General features: G+C 32.1%; 1 protein-coding gene across 1 annotated transcript; it reads left to right on the top strand.

The window, feature by feature from the left end:
- Positions 1–7,728: 7,728 nt before the first annotated feature.
- On the top strand, positions 7,729–12,170 carry LOC118041297 (65-kDa microtubule-associated protein 9). The gene is made up of 11 exons (XM_035048573.2): positions 7,729–8,220; positions 8,310–8,555; positions 8,917–9,126; positions 9,241–9,396; positions 9,502–9,661; positions 9,941–10,092; positions 10,183–10,270; positions 10,451–10,524; positions 10,668–10,742; positions 10,845–11,112; positions 11,405–12,170. Exons 1-11 carry the CDS (start codon positions 7,945–7,947, stop codon positions 11,860–11,862), a joined length of 2,163 nt encoding a protein of 720 aa, XP_034904464.1. The 5' UTR covers positions 7,729–7,944; the 3' UTR covers positions 11,863–12,170.
- Positions 12,171–13,485: the final 1,315 nt, after the last annotated feature.

Below are 13,485 nucleotides of genomic sequence, written 5' to 3'. Positions count from 1 at the left end.
AATATTATTTTAATATTTTTCTAAATAAAAAATACCATAACGTTGCCAAACAGAATTATAATCTTATCTCTCCCAACAAATATTGTTTTATTTAAAAAATATATATTATTTTATTTCTTGTTCTTTGTGAAATGATATTCGATGTGTGCATCAAACATATGGAAACCCGGTCTTGTTCTATTTGACGATGTCCGATTTAATTATATGTTTAGTCAATGACATAATATTTTAAACATTGCTACTCCATTTGAATTTTTATAGACCGGGGATGCGTGATAGTTTTGGAGCGGGTAGCTTTTTCTTATTTCATGAATTTGAAAAGTGTTCCTTAATTAAAAATTCATTAAATTTATATATATATTTTTAGTAGTTTTTACGTGCTAATATAAAAAATTTTAAAAAAATAATTCTGATGTATTTTTAAAATAAAAAATACTTTTAAAAAAACATTATACATCATGATATCAAACACATATTTTTTTCAACTTTTAAGAATGTAGCGCAACTAAAAAAGTAAAGATCAATTATGTTCGATTCTTATTGTATATTTGGCGTTGTGATAGTTTATAGGATAACGGTTTGAAAAAATAGATTTAAGAAAAACACTTTTAATTTTGGTTTTAAAAAAAATATGTTTGATTAAAACTGATGTGAAAAATAGGTATTTATGAATTAAAAATATGTTGTTTTAGCTTCTATGGAATCAAGATTTGAAATACAGTTATATATATGAGATCTTATACAAAAAAAATTATTTAACTAACCAAATAGGTGTTTTATATGATTAGATAAAACATAAAAGTTGTTGCAATACCCAACAATCTCTTCTTAATATGAAGTATTGTTCATTTAGACACAGATTATTGTGGATTAGAGTAGTGTAATAAAAAAATTATCCCTGCCAAAAAAAACTTGCTAAGTATGCAGTTAGAGGTAGGATTGTCTCTTTCATGAGATACATTTGGCATTGAAAAAATAATCGGGGATAATGTTCAGTTCGGGTTTTTTGGGCTACAATATAGATATTGATTTGCCATTCAATACACAAAATTTTAACCTTTGAGTCGGGGGCGTCTTTTGTCTTCTTTAAAAAATAAATAAACAAAGAAGATACAGTCATGCCCCTTGGGGAGGAATATGCATGTGTTGAGAGGTTTCTCCGTCCTTTTTTATTATTAAAACAGTTCAAATACAAAATTACTCTTGAATTTCAACAAAAACAATGTTGCATGTAGAGGTGTTTTTATCGTTTCCACATGGTTTTATTGTAAATATCATGCAGGGGTCAGGGGTAAATGGGTATTTGTACATATATAAATTATTATTTATATTCAAAAATGGTTGATGCATGCTGAGCACGCGTCAGCAGGTGCGCGTCGCCCCCACTATTCGAGGGTGCATGAGGGCCCAAAATAGAATTGAGAGTCGCCTTATAGGCAGCTATTGATGCACCTCATCACCTCGGGCACAAAGTCAAGGCTCGTGTTCCGAGGAAGCCCACAGAGAAGCTCTGACCAAGGGTTTTTCCCTCCTTCCTTCTCTTCTCCCAGAAAATCATGTTGCCCATTACAAAAAAAAAATAAATAAATAAATAATATATATGTGTGTGTGTGTGTGTGACATGGTTGTCAGACCTAAGTAACTTGGGTTTGAGATGATTGTCAAACCCAAGACGTTTGATATTAAGAACGTCATACAACATATAATTAAATTTAAAAAAAAAACACTAAAATTGAAGGCATTTCTACCTTACACATAAAATTTACTATTTAGTATTTACTGTTTACTATAATAGTGTAATTACATTTTTTTTTCGTTCTAAAAAAAACAGTGGTCTTGTGATGGGGGTATTTTAGTTTTTTTACGCAACTTATTAATTCATTAAAGAATTGAAAGACGATAATAAGTGTCTTTTAAAAACAAATCAATGTAAAATAACATAATTGCCCTCCAAGATAGAATTTTTAAGACTTGCTATGAGGAGTATTTTTGTCTTTTTATTTTTTAAAATATAGTAAAATGATAGTTTTACCCTTAAATATATAATAAAATGTGGGTCTGACATGCTTGTCAAACCTAAATGCCTAGCTTATAGGGCCACAAGCCCTTGACCTGTTTTTATATATATATATATATATATATATATATATATATATATATATATATTGTTTTAGTTTTTTAAAAAATAATGCATTGTTTCTGTATGTTTTTTCAAATAAAATCTTGTTTTTATGTTTTGGTAGGTATGATTCATCTGTAATTTTTTCTTAATTTTATATAGATTTTTTTTCAAATGTTGATTGTTTTATTAGATTTTTCATATATATAGCCTTACATTGTTATTCTTTTAATTATTTTTCAATAAATTTCATGTGTGTGTTGGTTTCTATTATAAATTTTATGTGTTTTTCTATTACAAATTTATGTTGATAGAGGAATTTATTAAACATGATTAGGTAAATTACCCGTGTTGCGATTTGAGATATCTTGATGTTTATTTTTTGCTTGACTTTCTCAATTTTATTTTTGTTCATTGTTAATGATTTTTTGTTCATTACTTTACATAATGGTTATTGGATTGTTTAATTAAATATGTGCATTGGTTTTCGATTTACACTTAGAAGTTTTTTTGCTCTATATATATATATATATATATATATATATACATAGCTCTTAGGTTGCTTTCTATTGGAGAAAAAAAATTATATTTTTAAGGCGAATATTTGAGGTATGTACCATACTTATTTTATACCTTGGATTTTCATACAAATAAAATGTTTTTACAGATACTTAACCAAGTTATCCAGATCCTTGTAGCAACAAGGAGTTGACAAGCATTTATTATTCTTTAATTGCTAATAGTTGTTAGGACTTCACTTCTCATTTAAAGTTGAGTTTTTTATTCTTTTTATTCATCATGTCACATTTTGTTTTGAGTTGCTCAAACAATATTTGTATTAGATTAATGTCCATTTATATTTTATAATTTAATTGTTATATGAAATTCAAGATAATTTAAGTAAGTTTTTTATATATTAAGTATTTGTTACTTAAAAATTAAATCATATATCTTTTAATATTATCACCTCTCGATTGCATGTTTAAAAAGCCTTTTGTTCTTCAATTATCTTAACTACCTGGTTGTTTATTCTAATTGTAGCAAATACAGTGACCGCGTCTAAAAAGTGTAGTGAAAAAGAATGAATAAAATACAATGATACACTTATCAACAAAATAAATTAGTAGATAAAATCTAAGTACTGTTTCGTATTCCGGTGGTTTATATGATTACATTTAAAAAATATATATAAATTATAATTTTTTATTAATTAATATTTTAAATTTTTTAGTAATTAATAAAATATTTAAAAATATATAATTCAAGTAAAACACAAATCGTGCTGCAAAGCTGGTGTTAGTTTTACGTTTTTCTTGCAGGGAGAGTTGTCTAATGTTACCATCGATACCAGTAGATTGTTTATCACTACTGCTTGACAAGGAATCTATCAATATATATTAATCAATTGGTATTTTCAGAAATGAACTCACATAAAATATTGTCTCAAAAGGCTACTGGGGCTTCACCTTAAAAAAAAAAAAAAAAAAAAAAGGTCTTCTTCTCATCCAAGTCACCGCTTCGATTTGCAGAGACAGTTCATCCAACAATTGGCAAGGGTTTTTGCTGACAGGATGCATGAATTTGGGACACCTGGAGGACATGGTAGTATCACTCGATTTGGTGCTACGAGTCCCACCCACCTAAGCTAGTTTGTTCTAAGGTGCTCGTATATATTTTTAAAGCTCTGGTGGGATTATTCCTTTATTTTTTTAGTGGTTAAGATATTGGGTGCATGAGAATAATTCCTTTGCATGTGTATTTAGATGGATAGATTTACAAGAAATTATTTTATTGCAACCTCCTTTTCTATTTGAATTAACAAAACATCTAAAAAACTGGGTCACCCATCGCAACAACTGTCTTAACCCCTGTTTGGTATTGTATATTAAATCAAGGTTTGGCAAATCTTGAAAAAAAAAATTATAATATTTTTAGATTATTTTTATATATTGATATCAAAAATATTTTTAAAAAATTACAAAAATATATTATTTTAATATATTTTTAAATAAAAAATATTTTATAAAATAACCACCGCTTCCAAACATACTTTCAGACTTGTAGTTTTACACAACTCTCTCTCCCTCTACCAAATATAAACCAAACCCCAGCAAATTATAATGTGATCTTCATGTTATGCATCTCTCTCTCTCTCTCTCTCTCTCTCTCTCTATATATATATATATATATATATATATATATATATATATATATATATATATATTAGGGTTATTGACATCAAATTCACTCAAGAGTAGGGTTTTTTCTAGATTTGTTTCGCAAAAAGAAAACCCTCACCCTTAAAGTGTCATTTATTTCAGGTGCTTTAAGGATTCGGTATTACTCTATGAGGGATTTACAAGCCATGTCGATTAAGAAAAAAGAGAAATCTCAGGCAACGGCGGAGAGGATAGAGGGATTTGTTTCATATTGTGACTATTTATTTTTTTATTTCACCATCCCTGACAGGTTCTCTTCATTTAAGCTCAAGAAATTTATACAAAAAAGAGATAGCATTTCCCCTGATAGATGATATCTGACTGTTGCAAGGAACTCTGTGGATAGTGAGTGTTTATATTTTATTTGCCATGGCATGTTTGATTCCCTCATACGAGCTTAGGTTGATGAAATTTAACAAGAAGCAATAAAGTAGGGTAGCGCCAAGAAAATCACTTAGTTATAGGTTGTGGAAACTTCTATATATATATATATAAATGATAGGTTTAATTAAATGAATGATTACTATCGTAGCATTTTGTCTCATTGAGGAAGGTTGAACATGCTGCAGATTATAATAGATATATCATTCCAAAACAATTTTTTTGATCAATATGAAGAGAGAAAAAAGGCAAGGCAAAGAGTACAAAATGGTGGGAATTTAGAACTTTTACTCGAGATTATTTGAGCTGTTTGCCCCTTTTCATTTGGATTTTCCCGGTTATTTGAAGGGCCTATATCAAGCAAATTAATTTTAAAGTTATCAATTCTGTTTTGATTGTTGTTCTGTTTTTATTAATTAGAATGATATATTTTAATTTCTGAATATTTTATGTCATGTTTCAAGGTTATATATATATATAAACATACAAAAAACAAAAATCAAGTTAACTAGTTAATTCTATAATATTATTATAAAACTGAGATAACCACAAAATAAATAAATCATAATAAATTATAAAGTCTAATTTTTAATAAATCAAGTATTGAGAATGAAATTGCTTAAGCCCTTCTTAATGGTGAGTCTCGCCTAGGTGGAAAAGCTCTTGTCGATTGATTTTAAAATCTATGAAAGCTTGCCACTCGAGAAGATCAAGCTGCCCAATTGTTCTAAAGAAAGGTTATACCATTTTTTCGAATCAACATGAAATTTTGATTTTGATTAGAGAGGACAGGACAAAAGAAAAAGTTATGTTGGAATTGAGAAAGTTTCGTGGAGTTCATAATTGCATAAAAGGAAACAAAGTGGTGGTTGCGGTGCGTTGATGCACTTCTTCGACGGTCCCTATTAACCTTGCCTGCTGCCAAGGAAATGAAAACATATAGGCGAAGGATGCTTGGTAAGAGAACTCATGTCCTTAACACCAATACTTTTTATTTTACCATTATTTCCTTTTATATAGTGTTAGTAGCTTCTAACGAGCAAGTTTTCAGCCTACCTTGGTTGTGTGAAGGAAATAAAATAGTGGACAAACAATAATAATTGTGCTTACCCTTCTAATAAAGAAATTAAACCTCACTGAAGAAAACGATTTCACCCACCAATGCTGCTACTAGTATAGAAAAAGATTTATTAAGACGCACAACTACTTGCATACCAAGTTGCCCTTGACCTCTGTCTCTAGAAAAAACATAATTTTTTTATTAAAAAAGAAAAAGAAAAAAACACTATTTTATATAGAACACACAAGCAAAATGAATTCAAAATATTCCAGCCGGAATTTCTAAAATGGATCAAGATTTTGCACGGGATAAAATTAATTCCAATTTGTTTTGTTTTTTAAACTTGAACAAGATATATTAAATCATTCCGAATGAAATGGAATGAAATTGACTACCTTATATAATTTAGTTAGAGAATTTAGTATTATAAATTTGTTTGTGGTATCATGTTGTGCTAATTGGTGATCAAGTACATGGTGGGATTTGAATTCAAATTGGACATGGGGTTGCAAGTTGATTTTTTTTTCTTTTAGTGTAGGGGTACTTTTTACTTTTCTTTAATTTTTTAGATGATTATCTCTATTTAGTTTAGTTTTGGGTATCAGGTTAGGATTATGAACAGTTTGACCTATATTGAGTTTGAAATATGCAACCAATATGCTTATTTATTTTGAGATGTTGATGCATGTTATATCATGGTAGTGTTTGATTTTTGTAGCGGAATTGTACTTTTTTTAAAAATAAATTATGTGATGGAGGTAGAGAAGATGAAGACAGTATAAAACAGCACTCACAGCTGGACAATGGCAAAAGTATAATAGAATTCAAGTTGGGAACAAGATAACAATGTTTTTGGTTCACCAAGAAATCTCTAAAATCAGAATAGATTGATAAATAAATAAATAAAAAGTATAGAAAAATGGCCCTTGTAGTCTATAAAATAAACACTCACTTACTTTGGTTTTTTTTTTTTTTTTTTAATTTTTAAAACTTTTTTTTGTGATTAGAAGCTGCAGTTTCTGTGATTGGGTGGTTCCCATCTGTATTTAGTTGACTTGTTGTTCTTTTATTTTCTTTTTTTCTTTCTAAATTTGCCGGCCTTGATCTGATTGCAATTATTTTTTAATCAATCATGTCTCCTGCCTTTTTTCTTTGCAGTTTGTGCTTACCATGTAAAAATAACAAATAGCTATTGCGAGTAACAAGACACAATTTAATTGACTGTTTAGGAATATAATATTAGTGTCCATTAAAATGTTTTTTACATATAAATATATTACAATAATTTTTTTATTTTTTTTAAAATTATTTTTAATATCACTATATCAAAATTATTTAAAATAATTTTTTTTTATTTTAAACAAAAAAAATTTTGAAATTTTTGAGAATATTATGTAAACGGGAGCTCGTTTATCATTTCGATGTGCTTTAATTATTTTCCTGATTCTTTGCGAACCATTGGGTCTATGTTTGCAGATCTGTTTCAGCGTATTTTTTGGAAATGGTATCTAATTTTTAAAAAATGATTTAGTTTTCATGGCTGTGCCAGTAGAAAAAAATTATTTTTTATTAAAATAATATTGTTTTGGGTTTTTTAAAAAAAATTAAAAATTAAATTAACGCGTATCAATCTCAACCCGTGTCCCAGGAAGTTGGATCAATCCCAACCCGTGTCCCGATTCTGCTTCCAACTCGGTCCTATGACTATGGTACCAACGAAAGGAAATGAATACTCGAGATAAGACTTTGCTCGCCAAATCAATGTCGTTTTTATCTCATGAAAACGACACGTCATTTCGCAAAAAAATTCATTCCTGAAATTAAATAAAAAAATCTTTATTCCCAGATTCAAATTCAAAAAATCGCTCCTGCGGTGTCCACCACCATTTCCCCAAAAAAAGCTCTCTTTAGAAAGATTAACCCATCCTAATTCAGCCACGTCACTAACCTTCCCACTCACCTCACTGACGTGTCAAAATCATACTCCTCTTCTCCTCCCTTTCCCCAAAATAACGGCTCCTCTCCTCCCGCTCCATTTCTCTCTCTCCCCGTTTCCCTCCCTCCCTCCATCAAATTTCAAGCGTTACTTTTCCCTTTAAAAGTCAAAATCCCAAGCAATCACCACCCACCCACAGACTGCCGCCGCCTCCACCACCACCACCACCATGTACAATCACAGCAACAACAGCAACCAGTTTTCGCGTATTGAAACAACTTGCAGTTTGTTACTAACAGAATTGAAGAAAATATGGAGTGAAGTAGGAGTGGCAGATGCTGAAAGGGATAAATTAGTTTACGAAATTGAACAAGAATGCGTCGAAGTGTACCGGAGAAAAGTGATCGCAGCGAACAAACGCAGATCCGAATTGCAACAATCAATTGCTCTCGCTGAATCGGAAATCGAAAATATCCGCTCGGTTCTTGGTGAAGAACCAGTAAAAGTAACTTAAAATTCTGAACAGCCTTCATTTATTTTCTTGTATTTTTTTTTAAAAAAAATATTTTTATTTTTGTCTGTTTTTAATTTCAGAGCGAGGAGGAGAAAGTGAGGGTGAGTTTGAGAGAGGAGCATGGAGCTATTGTGCCGCGAGTCGAGGAAATGAGGAATAAGAAAGAAGAGAGGAGGAAATTGTTTGTTGAAGTCGTGGAGAAATTACAGAAGGTTTCGAGTGAGATTTTTGGTTCCACTGAAGGTGTGATCATGGATGGGACTGACTTGTCTATGAAGAAATTAGATGGACTCGAGAAACGCTTACTTGAGCTCGAGAACAACAAGGTATTTTATTTTTTCTTGTTGATCTGGTATATAGAAGTTGAGAGGATGCTAGTTGTTTAGTATTGCATGTTGTGCTATTTGTTTATTTATTTTTTGTTAATCATCAAGAAGTTAATTAGTAATTTGGGGAGATCTAATTATTCTTTGTGCATCGTGAAATGAAGAGACTAGAAAATAAAGGACTTTTGAGATGTTCATGTTGGATGATTAGCAATTCGGCATGCTTTATGAACATTGTGTTAGAATCCACTTTGATAATTTGTGCTGTGCGATTTATGAACTTTCGGTTCTTATGTTTTTGGGTGTTTATGGTGCAAAAGCGATGTTCTTTGACCGGTTTTAATATACGAATCATCTGTAGAGCAACCGTCTTAAGCAGATAGTGGACCATGTGGAGGGCCTAAAATCCATATGTGGAGTTCTTGGGATGGATTTTAAACAGACAATACATGATATCCATCCAAGTTTGGATGACAGCCAAGGAGTGAAAGACTTGACTGATGATACCATTAAGAAGTTAACTGCTGAGATACAACGTTTGCGAGAGGTCAAGATTCAGAGAATGCAGAAGGTTAGTTTTTTTTTTTTTTTTTTTTGGGGGGGGGGGGCCAAGTTGTGTATTGTGCATAAAGCTTGTTTGTTTTTGTGTTGTGCTTGGTCCTTCTGATACTTTGGATTCTACCAGCTTCGAGTTCTTGCAACTACCCTTGTAGAGCTTTGGAATTTGATGGACACTCCAATGGAGGAGCAAAGGATGTTTGACAATGTTACTAGTAAAATTGCTGCTTCAGAATCTGAGATCAGTGAGCCTAAAACGCTTTCCATGGACTTTATAAACCACGTGAGTTGAAACTAATGTTTAATTCATTAATCTACTGCTATTCACTTGGTTCATTTTAAGAATTAATGGGTGTTTAAGTATTTATTAAACTTTTCTGTGTGACAGGTTGAGGAGGAAGTGTCGAGGCTAGAGAAACTCAAATCAAGTAAAGTGAAAGAGCTTGTCCTCAAAAAGAGGTTGGAGCTAGAGGAGATATGCTGGAACACACACTTGGTCTTGGAAGCACACACTGCTGCAAAATATTCCACTGAAGCTGTAGCATCTGGTAAGTACTAAGTTGAAGTGTGCTCCAAGCACTACGAATATTACTGTACCGATAGATCTCTTGAATATTTTAAAATGTCAATGCCAGCCAGGTTTAAGAAGTGCTTTCATGTGGCAATAATGAATAAGATTGACATGTTTTCTTGTGCGTGCAGATCTTTCAATTCCCGAGTGTAATAGTATAACCTTTTGTTCTAAATTCTCGTTCAAATCCAACTTCTCTGCTCAAAGATTTGCATCTAGATCACTGTCCTTTTGTTATGTGGCTATCATTTTGCAGGTGTTGAAGACCCCATGCATCTACTAGAAGAGATTGAGCTTGATATTGCAATGGTTAAAGAGGAAGCCTTAAGCAGGAAAGATATACTTGACAAGGTGGAGAAGTGGTTGACTGCATGTGATGAAGAGTCTTGGCTTGAGGAGTACAACAGGGTTGGACTTTTTCACTGTCTTTGTAACTAAACTATTGTTCTACTTTTCTTCATTTCTTGATTAAACCTCCGTACATGTTGCTTTTTCTAGGATGAAAATCGTTACAGTTACGGACGAGGAGCACATCTTACCTTGAAACGTGCCGAGAAAGCCCGTGTGATGGTTAACAAAATTCCTGGTAAGCATATTTTGTCATAACTGTATAATTTTCAAATTAGATGTTAAACTCTGCATGACCTCACAAATGCAAGCTTTCTCAGAGCAGTTTGAAAATAGATTATTTACTGCTTCAAAATTGGGTTTCAATTGTCATACATCTTTTAAATGAATTACTTTGTTTCACTTGGTCGTGGAGTAGCAATGGTTGAGGCATTGACTTCAAAGACCATGGCTTGGGAGAAAGAAAGAGGAATTCCATTCTTTTATGATGGTGTAAGTGCTTCTGACCCTATAAAAGACTGATGCAAGAGACCAGTTGCCATGTTTCAAAATCGGATATGGTCGTTTATCCAATATTGTATTGATTTTTATCTTCATTCCAAATTGTAGACCTCTTGATCCTTTATTTCTTATAGGGACGACTTCTTTCGAGGCTTGAGCAGTACAGCAGTCTAAAGCAAGAGAAGGAGCAAGAAAGAATAAGGCAAAGAGTATGGCCCTCACTTCATTTAGCTATATAGGAAAGCGTTTAGGGTTATTTTAACTAAACATCTTCTCACATATCTTATCGTAAGTATTTATTGTATTTTTAGGACCAGAAGAAGCTTCAGGTACAGCTGACTGCTGAGCAGGAAGCACTTTTTGGGTCAAAACCCAGTCCATCACAGAGCGGAAGGAAGCCGTCAAGAACTTCCGTAGGAGTTGCAATTAATCAGAAACTCTCTCTTGGTGGAGCGATGGTTCCAAATTACAGATCTGGAAAAACATCTCCCTTTGTAAATCCAAACAAAAAGGGCAATGTCTTAGATCGATGCAGCTATTTAAGATACGGGCAGCATGGTGGTTTTGCATCTCAGTCTGGTAAATCCTCAATCAATCAGATTTCTTTCTTTCTTTCTTTTTTCTTTTTTCTTTTTTTGCTTTCATAGGTTAGTGGGATCCACAAGAGTAGGATGATGTTTTGAATGTTAAATTGGTGGATAGCACCTGGCATTTCAGCTGGAAGAACCGACTGTTTGGTCAGTTGCAACTTGCAAGCAAGACACTTTATTAGCATGCTACTTGAGAGCCATAAGCACATAACAATCGTTCCAAAATTTTCAGTTTTGAATATTTCTATCCTTTACCCTTAAAGCTGAAAAAAACTTCGTAGGTAGGAGAAATTCAGAGATTGTTGGTCATCTAGGAAAGAAGCGCCACGCTACTTCTGCTGCAAAGGCATGCAAAAATGAGTCAAGCTTGGTCCGGAAGCCCCTGTCTCCTGTTTCTCTGTCCATGTCCTCTAGGGCCAACATTGTTAATTTCATGGAGGATCAGAAATCATCACAAAAGGGAACCTTAAAGACAATGCCTCCTCATAACAAGACACCAGTGGACACACCTTCAAAATCGGTCAATGCTGTAGATGATGAAAACAGAAACCCTAATACGCTGCCTGTTCCAGTGGCTTCAACTCCGCCAACAACCTCTGTTCCTATGCTGACTGCCTTAACACCAGCCACCCCTTGTGTTTCTTGTGCCCCTAAAACAGCAAGAAAAATCTTGGAACGAGAAGACCACTCGTTCGAAGAGCTTAGAGCTGGTTTTGTCAGTCCTAGACCACAGTCATAGTCAGTGTTACTGGTTTGACATATTAGGAAGTAGAGATGAACTTGATCAAACTATTCTTAATTTTCATTGCCATTTGTGAAGTCAATTTTAATTGGCCTGTTAATCTCCAGACTTAGCGTGTGAAACCCCGATTTGTTGTGAGGTTTTAGTTCACCGTGGCCCAAGGTGAACTGATTGATTCTTGAAAATTACAGTAACTCACTGTTTTGGGAATGAAATGATTGATAGTGATTTATGTTTTGGACCTTTTGGTCATGATGAAACAGCAGGACTGTGTATTTATATTATTATTTTTTAAAATTTTGTTATCTGTTATTGCCGTAGATTATAAGAATTGATTTGTGAATTAAATAGCATTAAGGACTTGACTTCTTAAATCATTACGTACGTGGCTGTCTTTAGAGAATACAGCCAAAGCTCGTATAAATAATTAGAGGGAACATAAATGATGTCCGCATTGAGATTTTAAATTGGATTCAATTTGAGCGTAGCATCCTGTTGGGTTTGTTTGGAACATAATGGAGATTGTGTTTTTTTTTTTTAATTTAAGTTTTTTTATTTAAAATAATTTTTTATGATTTTAAATCATAAAAAATACTCAAAAACACTTTAAATTACCTACCGTTCTACAATCCCAAAAACACCTCACTTCCAACTTAACCATCAGAACTGCAGCTTTATTATTATTATTATTATTATAAAATATAAGCTAAAAAGAAGAAGAAGAAAGACTCCAGTATCTCTGCCATAGTTATACGTAAGTTAGAGGGTAATTCGAGAATTAGCATGTGATTAATTAATATTGAAGGTGCCAATTGTGTCCCCCAGGTCCGAGATGCGTGGCATTGGGATGCTCTGTCTATCCTTGCCTGGGAAGCCAGGTTGACTGCTACAAGATAAAAGGTCCAAAAACCCAGAATGCAAGTAGTGGATACATGTTCTCATCTAATGTCTTTGCCCTTTAAAATGGATAGTTGGTGGATCTGATTGGGATTTTGTTTGTCGTTGTGTCCCGCTATGTTTTTTTAAAAAAAAATTAAATCTTTTATAGTTTTACTGTTATTTTTTATTTGTTTAGATTATTTTAAAGTGTAGATTATAAAAATAAATTTTAAAATAATTTAACATCCGCCGGCAAGGGATTGAGTCACGCGAGATTTACTAACTCCGCATTTTGCAGTCAAAGAGGGAGGGCCCATCATATAATACTTGGTCAGGTGGGCATGTGCACTACGCCAAGATTGACACGCGGAGACACAGGGGCTGCCAACCTCGGACAAGTATATCTACTCGACTTCATTATATTAATATTAGTACATAGTAACTATTAAAAACATTTGCTATAAAAAATAATTAAACTACATTACCAAATGAAGGTTTCGTGCAATAAGATAATATATATATATAAATTTTTTATTGAAATAATAAAACTATAAAAATAAATATATATTTTAACGGTTTTAAAATATTTTTTTATATTTTTAAAATGAAAATAATAAAAATTATGCTGTATTTATCTAAACCATTTGTATTTTTTATGAGTGTTTATTTTCTTGATTCAACTTAGTTGAAAAAATATTAAATTGATATTTTTATGAATATATATTTTAATAATTTTATTGG

This window comes from Populus alba, chromosome 14, assembly GCF_005239225.2.
Source record: "Populus alba chromosome 14, ASM523922v2, whole genome shotgun sequence".
Classification (NCBI taxonomy): domain Eukaryota; kingdom Viridiplantae; phylum Streptophyta; class Magnoliopsida; order Malpighiales; family Salicaceae; genus Populus; species Populus alba.
This window is presented reverse-complemented; position numbering and strand designations above follow the sequence as displayed.

Excerpts from the sequence above, each read along its gene's own strand:
- LOC118041297 (XM_035048573.2), top strand. The coding sequence starts at position 7,945 with ATGTACAATCACAGCAACAACAGCAACCAGTTTTCGCGTATTGAAACA. Across the intron at positions 10,525-10,667 it reads TTCCATTCTTTTATGATGGT|GGACGACTTCTTTCGAGGCT; the intron begins GTAAGTGCTTCT and ends TATTTCTTATAG. Across the intron at positions 10,743-10,844 it reads AAGAAAGAATAAGGCAAAGA|GACCAGAAGAAGCTTCAGGT; the intron begins GTATGGCCCTCA and ends TTGTATTTTTAG.